This window comes from Ananas comosus, linkage group 2 (genome assembly GCF_001540865.1).
Source record: "Ananas comosus cultivar F153 linkage group 2, ASM154086v1, whole genome shotgun sequence".
NCBI lineage: Eukaryota > Viridiplantae > Streptophyta > Magnoliopsida > Poales > Bromeliaceae > Ananas > Ananas comosus.
In genome coordinates, this window is record NC_033622.1 from 15,560,070 (window position 1) to 15,577,610 (window position 17,541).

The 17,541-nt window shown below is 33.2% G+C and overlaps 2 protein-coding genes across 2 annotated transcripts; both read left to right on the forward strand.

The window, feature by feature from the left end:
* On the forward strand, positions 1,200-3,191 carry LOC109706774 (cytochrome P450 71A1-like). Its single transcript, XM_020227750.1, has 2 exons — positions 1,200-2,191; positions 2,273-3,191. Exons 1-2 carry the CDS (start codon positions 1,310-1,312, stop codon positions 2,882-2,884), a joined length of 1,494 nt encoding a protein of 497 aa, XP_020083339.1. The 5' UTR covers positions 1,200-1,309; the 3' UTR covers positions 2,885-3,191.
* Positions 13,080-17,465, forward strand: LOC109725940 (cytochrome P450 71A1-like). Its single transcript, XM_020255350.1, has 2 exons — positions 13,080-14,009; positions 16,623-17,465. Exons 1-2 carry the CDS (start codon positions 13,125-13,127, stop codon positions 17,232-17,234), a joined length of 1,497 nt encoding a protein of 498 aa, XP_020110939.1. The 5' UTR covers positions 13,080-13,124; the 3' UTR covers positions 17,235-17,465.

Below are 17,541 nucleotides of genomic sequence, written 5' to 3' on the forward strand. Positions count from 1 at the left end.
CGGCGATCGGCTCCGTTACATTTAATCTACATTATTTAAAATATTTAAAAATTAAATTTCATAATTTTTTGACATCGTTTACCTATCAAACGAGTAGTCAAAAAACGAACGGCTGAAAATAAAAATTTCATAAAAAATAATGATAAAAAATTTAAATTTAAGACCAGAGATACCGATCTTACTCTAAATAGTAAAAAAAAAATTTATATAAAAATTTTATCAGATTTGAATTATTTTACACTGTTAGATTCACATATGCATCACATCGTTCATTAAAATTATCAATTTTGAGACATTTTGATCACTAGCCAAATGATATTGAAAAATTATGAAATTTAGTTTTCAAATACTTTTAATATTGTAGAGCAAGTTTAATAAAGCCGATCGTCGATTTGGAAGCCGCATCATTGAAAACAACTTGGTAGCACGAAAGCCTCCGTGTTACCGGTCTAACTTCATATATATATATATATATATAATAATATATATTATATATATATAATTATATATATAATATATATATAATATAAATATATTAGTCTGGGTTGTTACTAGGAGTCCCAGCGGAGCCCTCCGTGCTCTTAAGTCGTTTTTGATGATAGAATTTTCGAATCGACGATCGGCTCAGTTAGACTTAATCTAGCTAACATATTTGAAATATCCAAAAAATAAATTTTGCGATTTTTCGATATCATTTAGCTAGCGATCAAAAGGATTCAAAATCAACAATTTTTAATGATTGATGTATACCATTTGCAAGTTTAACGATGTAGAAGTTTTCAAATCAGATAAAATTTTGATAGAAAATTTGATAAAAGTCCCTCCTGAGCTTCAGTAATCATATAAAATAAAATTTAAAAAAAAGACAAAAGTAGAAATATGACCAACATGAAACCTAGCTAGAGTGTGCTTAATGAATAAAGCAAATAGCTTGCTACCTCTTTTTCAAAAAAAAAAAAAAAAAAAAAAAAAAAAAAAAATAAAAAAAAAAACCTAGCTAGAGTGCATATTTTACACCTATCCTATAAGGTATGTACATGTACATAGCATTGCTCATTTATATTGGTCTGTGCAAAGTGTAGTTTTGTGTAATAAATGTGGGTTGAATAACATCAGTAACTCATCAATCTACGTAATAAAATTTTTACACCATCTAAATAACTATTTTGTGCCGCCAACAATACTCCTCCATAATAAATAAATGAAAGGAGAAGCTAAAATGAGGCATGCGGATACCACAAATAAATAGCATATGCATGAACTCCTTTTGAGTCCGTACCTAACGGAGAGCACTCCAAATTAAGTTTCTATGGCTCTTCCTAACATGATTGCCTCCCTGCCTTTTGTTGTTCTCCTACTGCTCCCTCTTCTACTCCTCACAAGAAGAAAGGGGAGCAGCACATCACTAAAACTTCCCCCGGCCCCTCCCAAGCTCCCATTCATCGGCAACCTCCATCAGCTTGGAATACTCCCCCACCGCTCCCTCTCTCGGCTCTCGCAGCGATACGGCCCCCTCATGTACCTAAAACTTGGCTGCAGGCCGACCGTCGTGGTGTCCTCTGCCGACATGGCCCGGGAGATCCTAAAGACGCACGATCTGGAGTCCTGCAGCCGACCGTCCCTCACCTCGTATACGAAGCTCTCCTACGGTGGCTCGGACATCGGCCTTGCAGCATACGGAGAGCAGTGGAGAGAGCTCCGAAGGATTTGTATCATCGAACTTTTCAGTGCCAAGAAGGTCGCCTCGTTTCGATCCATTCGAGAAGAAGAGGTGGAAAGAACTATGAGCTTCATATCCGACTGCTCAACCAGTTATCTCCCTGTCGATTTGAGCAAAGAACTGCTAGCGCTTACGAGCACTATCACTTGTAGAATGGCTTTTGGAAGGAGCTACCATGATGTTGGAAGCAGGTTTCAGGCAATTCTGAACGAAACACAAACTATACTCGCAAGCCTTTTCATCGCGGACTACTTGCCGATCATCGGATGGGCCGATTGGCTCACAGGGATGAGAGCGAGGCTCGAGAAGAACTTTATCGATCTTGATCGGTTCTACCAGAAAGTCATTGACGAGCATCTCGATACAATGCGGCAGCAACGTGACTCTAGCGAAGACTTTGTGCATATGTTACTGCGCATGCAAAAGAACGAGAATAGTCTAACCACAGACCAGATCAAAGGAGTCCTTATGGTCAGTAAAATGTTCGATGCCGAATCACATAAAACATTTTCCTATATTGTTCTACACGAGTGAGTTTACTCTTTTTTGCAGAATGTTTTCATTGGTGGGAGCGATACGTCCTCAGCCACCGTGGAGTGGGCGATGACGGAGCTAATGAGGCACCCGCAAGCGATGAAAAAAGCTCAAGAAGAGGTAAGAAGCCTCGTCGGGGGGAAAGGGAAGGTAGAGGAGAAGGACATCGACCAACTGCGCTACCTCAAGTGCGTTGTGAAGGAGACCTTGCGGTTGCACCCGGTGGCTCCCATGCTGATCCCAAGAACAACGTTGCAGCATTTCAAAATCGATGGCTATGATGTCCCGCCCAATACGATGATGTACATCAATGCTTGGGCGATCGGAAGGGACGGGAGCTACTGGGAATGGCCGGAGTCGTTCAAGCCGGAGAGGTTCATTAATAGCTCGGATCTCGAGTTCGCAGGTAAGGACTACAATTTGATACCATTTGGGGAAGGTCGCAGGATCTGTCCAGGAAAGAACCTCGGGATAAAAACGGTGGAGATCATGCTTGCCAACCTTCTTTACTCCTTCGACTGGGAACTTCCAACGGGTATGACGAAGGAGGATATCAACATGGATGAGGCGCCGGGCATTGCTGTGCACAAAAGACATGCTCTCCACCTTCTCGCCACCAGACATATATAGCGGCATCTATAGCTAGTTAGCTACTATACTATAGATAATATAAAATTAGTATTTACAATAAATATTTTAGCCCTTGGATGTCTAGAGTTGTCTATTTGGGAGTTCTATTAGTATGGATCTAAGAGCCAAAAGATCTGTAAGAATAACTATTTCTCTACTATATATCTAAAATATAGTAGCTTAACCGAGTGTGTGTATATATATAATGCCTCTCACTGAGATGTACTCTTATTTATCTATCATTGTACATCTATCTATCATTTTTCTATCTACCTATATCAATTACGTATCTTACTAGCTATCTTAATTGTACAATATGCAAATCATATGTATGTACAAGCTTGATCTCACACCTTCTCAGGCGTACAAAAACTAATTTATCAATATTTAAAAATAGGGTAGAATCACATATTCTACGTTATTATGTTAAGACAATTTGCTACAGCAGTGTTTAAGAAAAATCGAGGAAGTATTTGGCTGTTGATACTTCCGATTGAATATTAGTATACTAATTAAATAAAGATTCCTTCAATTATCAAGGGTTTAAAATGTTTGGAGCATTTAAACGTGAGGCCGTTGTTTTGATGCATTCATCTAGGATTTACTGGCTCAAATAAAAAAAGACGGGCCGAGCTGGAGCACGGCCACGGACAGGCTTAGTCCGTCCATTATTACACTACCTATTGTTGGGCTGCGGCCGTTGAGCCCGTCGGCCCGAGGCTCGACACGGCACGAACTCAAGGCCTTTGCCTCAGACCTTGGGGTATTAGTTCCTCCCTAGACGCTCTCCTTCCGAAGTCTGCCAATAAAGACCTTGGGAAGAATGGGTTGGTCCCTATTGGATCAAAACCTCGCAATTGGTCAGCTTTTTTAAAAAAATTAAAAATTAAAAATAAAAAATATAATTTTTTAAAAAATAAAATATTCACTATTTTATAAATTTTTTTCTAAATTTCAATTGCTTTGATCAAAATATAAATTTAAATAGGAGTAATTTAATTTTTTTAATTTTTATTTAAAAAAAATAATAATAATAAGAGACCGGTCAGCCTGATTTGACATGGCCAGTGACTTTCAGACCAGAGGGCCGTGCTAGGCCAGAGGCTTGGAAGATCGACCCTGCACGACTTGGCCAGGATTTGAAAGTCGAACCAACTCCTAGCTAGCTTATTTTGATCTGAATAAGGAGGTGTTCGGCTTAGCTTTTAAAAAGCTCTTTTGGGTTGAAAAGTGATTTTCGGCCCAATAGAGCGTTTGGCAAATTTATTTTTAAAATCTGATTCTGCTTCTCAGAATCAGAAAACTGATTTTGAAGGCCCAGAATCAGAAGCTGAAAAAAGCTGCTTCTTGAAAACTGATTCTAATTTTGGACTCAAATATTAAATTTTTATTTTTATTTTAAATTCAATGTTTAAATTAAAATTTAATTAGTTTTTTGTGCATAAACGTTATATAGTTTTTACATTGATTTTAATATCAAACTTTAGTACTATATTTATAATTCGATAAGCGATCAATTTTATATTTAAAAATATTCAAAATATGATGGTGGACTTTTAATTCTAACAAATAAGTATTCTAGAATTTATTAAATAGTTTAATATATTCTTTTTTGAAATGAAATTATTAATTGAATAAAATCGATGGACGCTCAATTCTATCTTTGTCTGGAATAAAATTAAAATATAAAAAAAAAAATTACGCTTTTGATCCTCAAACTATAAGGCAAGTGGCATTTTAGTCCTCAAATTTTAATGAGTTATATTTTCTTGCTCAAACTATGAGGCATATAAAGCTTTAGTTTCTAAATTTTAATTAGCTGCAATTTTAGACTCGAACTATGAAATATATAATATTTTAATCTTCAATTTTCACTGTTATTATAAATATAATTTATTATTTTTATAATTTTTTAATTTTTTATCATTCATATATTTTATTATAAATATGTAGATCGAAGGATTTGGAGATTTTTTTTTTTTTATATGAATCCCATCTAATTCTTCTCGTTTATTATAAAAAATTTAAATATATATTTTTTATGAATAATTTTGAAATAATTTTAACTATATGTATTAAATATAAATTTTAATTTTATAATATTGATCACTTAGATATAAATCGTATAATAAAAAATAAAAAAAATTGATAGAGTTTAAATTATTTATTTATTTTAACAAATTTAGTTGTGAGAATCATATGAATTATATTAACTAAATTTATAAAGCTAAACGACGCATTTAAATTTTAAAGTCAAAGTATTATTGACTGGCTCATATTTAATATATAAAAAAGTTGGATAGTAAAAATAAAATTTTGAAAGCTTGAATAGCTAATTTAAAATAATTCATAGTTCAGAAATACTTTGTATATTTTAACTTTAATTTTAATATCAATCTTCGATGCCATATTTATAGTTTAATGAGTGATTAATTTCACATTTAAAATTTTTTGAAATATTCAAAATATGATTGGTCGACTTTTAATTTTAACAATTCGGCATTCTAAAATTTATTCGATAATTTAACATTCTTTCCTCATATGACTTCGTTTGGAATAAAAATAAAACATAAAAAGATAAATTACACTTTTGGTCATCAAACTATAAGATGCGTGAAACTTTAGGCCTCAAAGTTTCATGTATTACACAATTTCTTGCACAAACTATAAGGCACGTAATGTTTTAGTCCTTAAACTTTAATTAGTTGTAATTCTTGGTTCTAATTATAAGGCATATAATATTTTAATTCTCTACTCTTACTGCTGCTATAAATATAATTTATTATTCTTATAATTTTTTTCTTATTTATTTTATACTTCTTATATTTTTATTCTTATAGTTTTACTATAACAGCTGTTGTGTCTTCTTCAACTTCTTTTATTTATATTTTATTTTTATTCTTTAACTCTTTTTTTATTTCTTTCGTTGTTTCTTTTTTTTAGCTTTATTTTTTTTTGTAAAATTTTTTATCTTTATTTATTTATTTATTTTTGTGGAATCGATTCGCTGCAACGCGCGGACACCTTCACTAGTAGTATAATTAAGTCTTACAAAAAAAATGATTGCAGCACATCGTATGTGATAACTAGAGTGAGGCTGATATATATGCTTTTGGAAATTCGGAACCCTCCGTACTTTCAAGTCGTTTTCGATGTTGGAATTTTCGAATCGACGATCGACTCCGTTAGACTTGATTTAGAGTATTTAAAGTAGCTAGAAAAAAAATTTTGTGATTTTTCGATATCATTTTCCTAATAATCGAACGGGCTCAAAATCAATAATTTTAATGGCCGTGGTGAGTCGTTTGCAAATTTAATGGTGTAAATATTCAAATCACGTAAAATTTTGATAGAAATTTTTTTATACTATATAAAACAAAAACAATTTCTGATCTAAAATTTCAAAGCCATATCATCACATTTTGTAAAATTTTTATTTTCAGCCGTTGATTTTGAGCCCCTTCAATTACTAGGCAAATGATATTGAAAAATCGTAAAATTTATTTTCTATATATTTCAAATACTCTAAGAGCATGTTTGGTTCACCTATTTTAGATTATGGAATCGGAATGGAATTCATTGATTCCGATAGTTGCCGTTTGTTTTATAGAAATCGGATTCCAATTCCCATTCCACTCCGGAATGGAAATGGCCAAATCTATTTATAATCCAATTCGGTTTTAAATTCCGGATTGGCTCATTCCAAAGTAAACTATTTAAAATTTTCTTTCATCAACACCTACCTCCTCTCCCTTCATCACTTTTCTCTCTCTTAATCAAAATCCTCTTTCAAAAATTTTAAATTTTCATTTCGATTTCCATTCCAATAATGAACCAAACATTTTTGGATGATTCGTCATTTCATTTCCTATTCCAAAACAATCCAATTTTATTTTTCATTTCTATTTCAATCATGAACAAAACATGCCCTAAATTCAATCTAACGGAATCAATTGTAAATTTAAAAATCTCACCATCAAAACGACTTAATGGTACATAATAAAAACGATTTGATAGTACGGAGATGTACGGGTGTGATTTAATTCTTTTCTGGGGCCCACTAGATTTAACCTAGTGTGTGCCAGTTTCAACATGCGTCCTCATTTCTCCATCCACTACGTAGCAATTGCTATCTTCTATATTCAGCGCGTGAGACTGTGAGAGCAACTGCATAAAAGGAGTCAGATACGTATACAAGTGTCCCTGATTTGATATACTGTACCAATATTCTAAAAATATAGGTAGACAAAAAAAAAAGTGTATGTTCTGCCCATTTAACTTCGAGTCCGATACGAATGAGTATTTAAATTATTAATATATTTATCGGATCTATTTGAACAGATTTGAATAGTAAATATTTGTTTACTATCCGCTTAAAATTAGGTACGTATCGGATACGTGTTAAATCTAGATCAAATATATGTACCCGCATGCGTATTTTTTTTTATAGACTATTAAATAATTTTTGAAAAAATCATAAACTTTTTATTATAGAAAACTCGCATTCTAATGAGTTGCACCCAGGTAGAGAGATCGGAGAGGTAAAGAGAGCGGCTAGAGTTTGATTTTTTTTCTTTTTTTACTTTGTTCCTTAATTCCAGCAATAAATAGAGATTTCTATTTAGAGAGAAAGATTCAAACAGTAATCAAAAGTGGTTAGAACTAAAAAAAATAAGAAGTAAAAAAAAAAAAATTTAAAAAAGAATAAGCATAACGGCTAGGTTTCACTGAGATGAAAATGCACAAATACCCTTTATCTATAAGTTCTATAAAAATTAATCCCTCAACTTTAAATTTTTTTTATTTACTATTGCATATTTCACTCCGAATCAGAGTTCGGATTTAAAAACTATTCCGGACCGGTCGGATCCAAGTCCGACCCAAAATTTTCATGAATTTTTTTATCCATATATTATTTAAATAACAAAAACGTGAATAATTTAGGCCTCCTCTAATATCTTCTTAATTTTTTTTAATATTAATTTTATATAACTAATATATTGATAGAAAGATTCTTTTTTTCCTTCGTATTTTTATAATTGATTAACTTGGATATAAACAAAACATCCTAAACATAATATCCGTAGGCAAGAACCACAAAAATATAGGAGCCTTATCCATATGGAAATGATTTTGCAACCAACTTTTATTAATAGATTCAACTATAGTATATAAATACAAGGATAAATCAAAACATGTAGCCTTTATGAGTAGGGCACAGAATTACGACGTGTAGAGCATGAACAAAATTTTATGGGCCCCAGACAATTTTACATTTTTATGGGCCCCAAACAATTTTATTTGGGGATTGCTCGGATGGGCGCTGTGTGGCGGGTGGCGCTCATCCGAGCCACCCAGCAAAAATAGTTGAAGAGAGTCTCCACGCCAGTTGAAGGGGTCTCCATGTCATTTTAACACAGCAAAGGGTCGAATGGGAGGAATTCTACATTGTCACACTTGCACCACGTCATCAATAACAAGCCAATCACATTCATCCTTTTCAAACAAAAGTACAATAAAAATACTTTTTTACAATCATAATGGGACATATATTCTTAAAAGGATTAATTTGATTGGTTTGTTACGCCACGTCACTAATATACCCGTTGCATTCTAGAATTTTTCGTCGAATGGGCACCGCTCTCCGCACGGCGCCCATCCGAGCAATCTTCAAACCTGTTTGAGCATTATGTTCATAAAATTTTTATGCGTACAGCACAAATTGGGTTATCTTGATGCCTACCCTGCTACACATGAGTTTTTATGTGGGCTAGAGTATCCGCCATATAACAATCGTACTAGTGAAATACTCACGCGATGCTGCAGATATAAAAATATTTTTATAATAAATTTTATTTTTTTAATATGTTTATATAGTTTTATAAGTCTAATTATTAATAAAATAAAAATTATAAAAAATAATTTAATCGTTAAATCTATTTAAATAAAAGTCGATAAAATCGGTATATGTGCAAAGTAAATTTATACAATAATTTATTTTATAAATATTTATATGAAAATAATTTGAGATAAATCTATCAAAATAATTAAAAAAATCAATAAATAGAAGAAAAATAAAAATGTAAAAGAAATTGTTTAATAACATTAATTATATATACATAGAAATACATTATATTTCGAAAATTTTACTTCTAAAATTTAAATGCTCTAATTTTTTTATACAACGATATTTTACTTGATTTAAATTGTATCTATTTGGTTAGATTTTATTACGCAATTTATTATGCGTATTATTAATAAAATTAATTAACTATATTCATAGAATTTAGAGATTTAAAATTTAAATTAATTTCATAGAGTTTAGATATTTAAAATTTTAAATTTTAAATTTTAAAATTTGAAAATAAATATTATAAATGAAATATAAAATATAAAATTTGAAAATTTGGAAGTATCAAAATTTTAAATTTTGATGTCAATATATATATATATATATAGAACTAGACTACTATCCTATTAATAGCATCAAGTCATTTGTGCTACCAAGTTTTTGGTCATTGGATTAAGAGACGTACGATTAGGATGATGTGGGCCCCATACCCGACCCAATTCCACCCGCTACCAGGGATCATAAGTGCGCTTACTGGTGGTGCGCTTGTACGGATACACCGGGTGCACGTATTAATTTCCCTCTCGAGCAAGAGACCCCGTAGACGAGGGTTCTGGGGAGAGGTTTTATCTCCTCGGCGCGAAGAATCGCGGGGCACGACTCTGTTATATCCCCGGACAATCCGCAACCACCGATGATGAAATTGCTCTGAGGTCGGATGGCGGTAAGGATGATGGGTGCTTCCGGCAGCGACGCCCGAGGTAAAAGAAATGTAAGTNTATATATATATATATATATATAGAGAGAGAGAGAGAGAGAGAGAGAGAGAGAGAGAGAGAGAGAGAGAGAGAGAGCGTGTGTGCTATTAGGAGCAGGAGGCCTCCGTGCTTCTAAGCCGTTTTTGATGATGGAGCTTTCGAATCGACGATCAACTTCGTTAGACTTGATCTAGCATATTTGAAGTATCTAGAAAATAAATTTTGTAACTTTTCGATATCATTTACCTAACGATCGAAAGCGTTGAAAATCAACGATTGAAAATAAAAATCTCACAAAAAGTTGTGATATAGTATTAAAATTTTCGATCAAACATATTGATCTTGCTGTAAATAGTATAAAGAATTTTCTATCAAGATTTCATCTGATTTGAATATTTCTACATCGTTATACTTGCAAACGGTATACATCAACCATTAAAAATTGTTGATTTTGAATTCTTTCGATCACTAGGAAAATGATACCGAAAAATCACAAAAATTATTTTCTAAATAGTTCAAATACGCTAGATCAAGTCTAACGGTGCCGATCGTTGATTCGAATGCTCTATCATGGAAAACGGCTTAGGAGCACGAAGGCCTCCGTGCTCCTAATAGCACACAAGACCTACTATATATATATATATATATATATATATATATATATATATATATATAGAGTCCGGCTACTATACTCTTATGAATACGATTGCCCTCATACTCATAAGTTGTTTTTGATGATAGAACTTTCGAATCGACGATCCATACCGTTAAACATTATCTAGAGGATTTAAAACTTCTGGAAATCAAATTTTATAATTTTTCGACATCATTTACCTTACGATCAAAATCTCACAAAATTAATAATTTTTAGCAGCTGATATGGGATAGTTGCTAGTTTAACGGTGTAAAAGAATTAGAATATGTTGAATTTTTTATAGAAAATTCTATTCACTACCTAGATAAAGATTAATAACTCCGATCTTAAATTAAAGAATCCGATCATCCATTTTTAGGACGTCGTTTGATTTTGACCATTCATTTTATGTCCGTTTGATGGGCTTTATTATGATTTCGAAAAATTACGAAATTTATTTTTTAGAAGTTTCAAATACTCTAGATCATATTTAACGGAGTGGATCGTCGATTTGGAAGCCCCATCATCGAAAACAACTTATGAGTACGAAGGGTCCAATACTCATAAGAGTATAGTAGCCCTAATATATATATATATATATATATATATATATATATATATATTAAAGTAGAACCCTTAGTGTAAGATTAACATGTGTCTTTCTATATACTTGTCACGTGTCAAGCTCAAATATAGAATAACAATTTTATTAGAAACACTATTAAATCAAATTATACCAATTAATTATAATTATATATACAATCAAATCAAATTAAATCAAATAAAGGTTTATCATGCATCTTTCTATATGGTTGCCGCTTGTCAAACTCAAATATAGCAATTAGATGGTTAAAAATAAAATTTTATTAGAAAACAATATTAAATCAAATTAAATATAATTATATATACAATTAACAAAAAATTTATTAGGAAACACTATTAAACACTATTATTATAATTATACTCAAATATATATAGAATAAAAATTTTATTAGAAAACACTATTAAATCAGATTAAATCAAATTATACCAATTAAATATAATCTATTCTATTTACTACATACTAAAGTAGAACCCTTGGTATAAAATTGACATGTGTCTTTCTATATGTTTGCCACGTGTCAAACTTAAATATAGAATAATAATTTTATTAGAAAATACTATTAAATCAAATTAACAAATTACACCAATNCTAAAATTTTATTACAAAACAATATTAAATTAAATCAAATCAAATTATACCAATTAAATATAATTATATATACAATTAAAGAGAATTTTATTAGGAAACACTATTAAACACTATTAAATTAAATTATAATTATATATACAATTAACTAGAATTTTATTAGGAAACACTATTAAACACTATTAAGGCTTAGTTTGGCATTGAGACCTATCTAACGGTATTAGATAGAATAGAGTTGAGGAAAAAGCATATAGGGATATGCTTCTGCGTTCTCCAGTGGGACCGCAGAAAATATGTTGTAACCGACTCATCGCGATATGCGGAACGCAATATTAGTTACGGAAACAAATAGGGTATTTTTCCAACGTATTTTCTCACCGCACGTAACGCAATTTCCTCAAAATCCCAAACGAAGCCTAAATCAAATTATAATTATATATACAATTAAATTAAATTAAATCAAATTAAATATTTATCATGCATCTTTCTATATATTTGCCATATGTCAAACTCAAATATAGCAATTAGATGGTTAAAAATAAAATTATATTAAACACTATTAAATCAAATTAAAACAAATTATACTAATTAAATATAATTATATATACAATTAACTAGAATTTTATTAGGAAATACTATTAAACACTATTAAATCAAATTATAATTATATATACAATTAAATCAAATTAAATGTTTATTTCAAAAATTATAATTTTTCAATAATTCAACTCTATCATTTTATTTTTTAAATAAATTTAGATTTTTTTCTAAAAAATTTTACTAATATTATGATATTTATTATTTTACTTATTTAACAAATTATCTATATTGCTATTGGAGCAGATACTTTTCATCTTCATGCAACAAAATTTTTTTTTTCCTTCATATTTTCTTGAAGATCAACATCTATATTTATTTGAATCTTGAAAGTTGGTATATTTCTTATATATATACGTGTGCTTACTTTAATTTGTGTTAAACATGAAAGTTTAGTTGATCTCATTATATGCTTAAATATTAATGTCGTTTGTAATTTTTCATATCAATTTGAGTTTTCATTTTGTTTTGCACATCAATATGTAAATATAAATTATTTCGCAGACTAATTCATAGATAATAGAGTATGGTTGAATTTTGTTCTTTACTTTGGTCCATAATGTAGATAAATAGATTTTCATTTTCCGCCAAAATATCTTGTCCTAGTAATATACCTCTTATTGTTTTAGTCAAAATTATTGAGGTGTGCCCCACCCATGTGGCTTGTTAAAGCCAACTCTTCGGGTCTATGTAAAGTGTGGTGTTGTTTAATAATTAGGGTTGAAAGGCAGAGCAGTATTACGTCAAAGTCTTTTTTTGTTGGAAAATTAAAAATTAAAAATTAAAGATTTTATTTTGGGAGACAAAAATATATTTTAACTGTACTGCTGCAGTATCTAGTTAAGTTTTTGCGGCTAATTAAAGTCCTCTATGATTTATGTGGCTGAAGTTGAAAATAGAAGTCAAACATGGGGGGCGCAGATACTGTAAATACATAGCATACGCATGAACTCTTTACTTCACACCTGAAGCACCTCCAAATTAAGTTTCTAATGGCTCTTCCTGACATGATTGCCTCCCTGCAGCCTTTCCTTCTTGTTCTCCTACTGCTCCTTCTTCTACTCATCGCAAGAAGAAACAAGATCAGTCCATCACTAAAACTTCCCCCAGGCCCTCCTAAGCTCCCATTGATCGGCAACCTCCACCAGTTAGGGAGTCTCCCCTGGCGCTCCCTCTCTCGGCTCTCGCAACAATACGGGCCTCTCATGTATCTAAAACTCGGCAGTAGGCCGACCATCGTGGTCTCCTCTGCCAACATAGCCCGGGAGATCCTAAAGACGCACGATCTGGAGTCCTGCAGCCGACCGTCCCTCACCTCGTATGCAAAGCTCTCCTACGGATCCTCGGACATCGCCCTTTCAGCGTATAGTGAGAAGTGGAGAGAGCTCCGAAGAGTTTTCATCATCGAACTTCTCAGCAGTAAGAAGGTCGCCTCGTTTCGATCCATTCGAGAAGAAGAGGTGGAAAGAACTATGAGCTTCATATCTGACTGCTCAAACAGTTCTCTCCCAGTCGACTTGAGCAAAGAACTGATAGCGCTTACGAGCACTATCACCTGTAGAATGGCTTTTGGAAGGACCTACCAAGATGTTAGCAGCAGGTTGCAGACGATTCTAAAAGAAACGGTTGTCTTGCTCGCGGGCTTTTTCATCGCAGACTACTTGCCTATCATCGGATGGGCCGATTGGCTCACAGGGATGAGAGCGAGGCTCGAGAAGAACTTTACCGATCTTGATCGGCTCTACCAACAAGTCATCGACGAGCATCTCAATACACTGCAGCAGCATGACTCGGGTGAAGACTTTGTGCATATATTACTGCGAATGCAAAAGGATGAGAAAAGTCTAACCACAGACCAGATCAAAGCAGCCATTTTGGTAAGAAAAATTTTCCATACCGAATCACATAAAACATTTTTCTTTCGAAAGAAATCATTTATAAAGAACAATAAATGTAGCAATAAGTATGTAGGCCTAACAATCTCTATTCATACTCTAGGGTACTCAGGAATTATCAGTAGATTTGCGGGTATTGGGCATTAATTATTTGTGTCCAAAAAATTAGTGGCAAAATAAGTAGGTTCAAATATTTGGAGGATCACGCATACCAGCATATACATATATTTTTTTTATGAAATAAGTGAATATTTATTTTATTTTATCTTATCTCTAGGATTGTAATTTTAATTTTTCTTAGTGTTATTTTAAAACTCTATATTATCTTCTATATATTGTGATAATTTAAAGGCCTATTTGTATAAAAAAATCCATAAATTTTGAGATTTTGCCAAACTGGGCCGCCTTTTTTCATTTTGCAGATTGGGTACGAATTTTCAGCAAACTGACCAAAATACTCTTATTACTTTTTCTCTCCCCTTTTTCTCTCTACTATTCTTTTCTCTTGTTTATTTTTTTTTTCTCTTGCCAAAAAAAGTAGAGGAGGCAGAGGCGAATGCAGAAACGGTCCGCCTCGTCTCTCACCCTCATGCTCTCGTCCTTGCCCTTCCCCTCGCCCGCGCAACCCCCACCTTCCTCGCCTTCGACCCCACCGAGGCTGCACCGCGACTCTTTTTTTTTTTTTTTCCTCTTCGACCCTCATCCACCGTCTCCGATAACGACGCCTCTCTTGCCCTTTCCCGCCCTTCTTGTCTTCTCCCTCCTCCTCTGTCGCATCCGACGACGACACATCTTTGCCGACACCGACACTGTGGAGGTCGCTGCGGCGCTGCAGCCTCGGAGTGGGTGTTCCTTAGCGGCGTCGTCGCCGGCGCCGTGACTGTTGGCAGAGAGGAGTGACTAAAAAAAATTATAGAAGAAATAAGAAAAAAAATAATGATAAAAAATTATACAAAAAAAAAGATGAAGATGAAATTGCAATGTTAAAATAAAAGTATACTGTTTTAAAAAAACGTTGCACTATTATGGACATAAGTTATACTACTTAATATATAAACTGCAGCTTTAAGATGATAATTACACTCTTTAAATAAAAATTGTACTTTTTGAGAGATATTTACACTATTTCTTCTCGTATTGCATTTTTTCAGATGTAAATTGCATCCATTAAGATAAAAATTATACTCTTTAAACGAAAGTTGCACTCTTTGAGAGATATTTATTTTGTTTCTCCTTTTGTTGCAGTACTCTTTGAGATATAAACTGCATCCCTTTAAGAAATATTTATACTGTTTTTCCTCTTGTTGTACCGTTTCTTCTCTTGTTGCACTATTTCTTTTCTTGTTACACTATTTTTTTTCTTAAAGGGTGCAGTTTAAGAGAAAAAATAGTGTAACAAGAGAAAAATAGTGCAATAAAAAAAAATAATGCAACAAGAGGAGAAACAATATAAATATCTCTTAAAGGGGTGCAGTTTACATCTCAAAAAGTGCAATAAGAGAAAAACAGTGTAAATATCTCTAAAAGAGTGTAATTTTCATTTAAAGAGTGTAACTTTAATCTTAATGGATGCAGTTTACATCTGAAAGAGTGCAATAAGAGGAGAAATAGTGTAAATATCTCTTAAAGAGTATAATTTTCGTTTAAAAAGTGTAATTTTTATTTTAAAACTGCAGTTTATATCTTAAGTAGTGCAACTTATATCCATAATAGTGCAATATTTTTTTAAAACCGTGTCATTTTATTTTAACTGTGCAATTTTATTTTTATCTTTCTTTTTCTATAATTTTTTATCTTTATTTATTTTTCTTGCTTCTTCTCTAATTTTTTTTTATCACACCTCTCTGCCAGCGCCAGCGACGACGCAGCGAAGGACCCCCCGCTCCAAGTTGGCAGCACCGCAGCGACCTCCACGGTATTGGCGTCGTCGTTGTCGTCGGACGGTGGAGGAGAGTCAAAGAGGAAAAAAAAGAAGAGTTGCGGTGCGGTCTCGGCAAGGTTGGAGGCGAGGAAGGTGGGGGGGTGCGCAGGTGCCGGCGAGGGCGAAAGCATGAGGATGAGAAGCAAGGAGGACCGTTTCCGCTTTCGCCTCTGCCTCCGCTGTCTCTTCGGCAAGAGAAAAAAAAATGAACAAAAGAAAAAAAAGAGGGGAGAGAAAAAATAATAAAGGTATTTTGGTCAGTTTGCTGAAAATTCAGTCCGAATCTGCAAAATAAAAAAAATTACCCACTTTTGTAAAAGCACAAAACTAATGAATTTTTTATACAAATTAGCCTAATTTAAATAATAATTATGTTATTTTTTAAAAAATAAATAAACAATATATATATTTACGTGTGTGTATTTGAAAAGTTTAAAGAATAAAAAAAAACACTTCGTGGGTAATTCGTATACCTATCCGCTTAAATGTAATTTTGTGGGTAATTCGCATACCTATCCGCTTACATGTATGGATAAGAATGCTGACTATTTAAAAATTTTTGAATAAATTTTATTCATACCTAAATAAATCTGCGGATATAAAAATCAGTCCAGCGCATGAATCATTCAACACTAAAGTCATCTTTTTATACACGAGATTTCTTTTTTTTGCAGGATGTTTTCGTTGGTGGGAGCAATACGTCCTCAGCCACTGTGGTATGGTCGATGACAGAGCTAATGAGGCACCCGCAAGTGATGAAAAAAGCTCAAGAAGAAGTGAGAAGCCTCGTCGGGGGGAAAGGAAAGGTAGAGGAGAGCGACATCGACCCACTGCGCTACCTCAAGTGCGTTGTGAAGGAGACCATGCGGTTGCACCCGGTGGCTCCCATGCTGCTCCCAAGAACAACGTTGCGGCATTTCAAAATCGACAGCTATGATGTCCCGCTCGATTCAATGATATACATCAATGCTTGGGCAATCGGAAGGGACGGGAGTTACTGGGAATCGCCGGAGGCGTTCAAGCCGGAGAGGTTCATGAATAGCTCGGATCTCGAGTTCGCCGGAAAGGACTTCAATTTGATACCATTTGGGGAAGGTCGCAGGATCTGCCCAGGGAAGAACCTCGGGCTCAAAACAGTCGAGATCATGCTCGCCAACCTTCTTTACTCCTTCGACTGGGAACTTCCAACGGGTATGACGAAGGAGGACATCAACATGGATGAGGCGCTGGGCATTGCTGTGCACAAAAGACATGCTCTCCGCCTTCTCGCCACCAGACATATATAGCGGCATCAATAGCTACTATACTATAGATAATATAAAATTAGTATTTACAATAAATATTTTAGCCCTTGGATGTCTAGAGTTGTCTATTTGGGAGTTCTATTAATTAGTATGGATCTAAGAGCCAAAAGATCTGTAATAATTACTTTTCATCTACTATTTATAATATAGTAGCTTAATCGAGTGTGTGTATATATATAATGCGTCTCACTGAAATGCACTCTTATTTATCTACTACTTCTATCTACCTATATCAATTACGTATTTTACTAGCTATCTTATGCGAACAATATGCAAATCATATGTATAT

Coding starts and splice junctions, on each gene's coding strand:
- LOC109706774 (XM_020227750.1), top strand. CDS start 1,310: ATGGCTCTTCCTAACATGATTGCCTCCCTGCCTTTTGTTGTTCTCCTA. Junction 2,192..2,272: donor AGATCAAAGGAGTCCTTATG/GTCAGTAAAATG, acceptor TCTTTTTTGCAG/AATGTTTTCATTGGTGGGAG.
- LOC109725940 (XM_020255350.1), top strand. CDS start 13,125: ATGGCTCTTCCTGACATGATTGCCTCCCTGCAGCCTTTCCTTCTTGTT. Junction 14,010..16,622: donor AGATCAAAGCAGCCATTTTG/GTAAGAAAAATT, acceptor TTTTTTTTGCAG/GATGTTTTCGTTGGTGGGAG.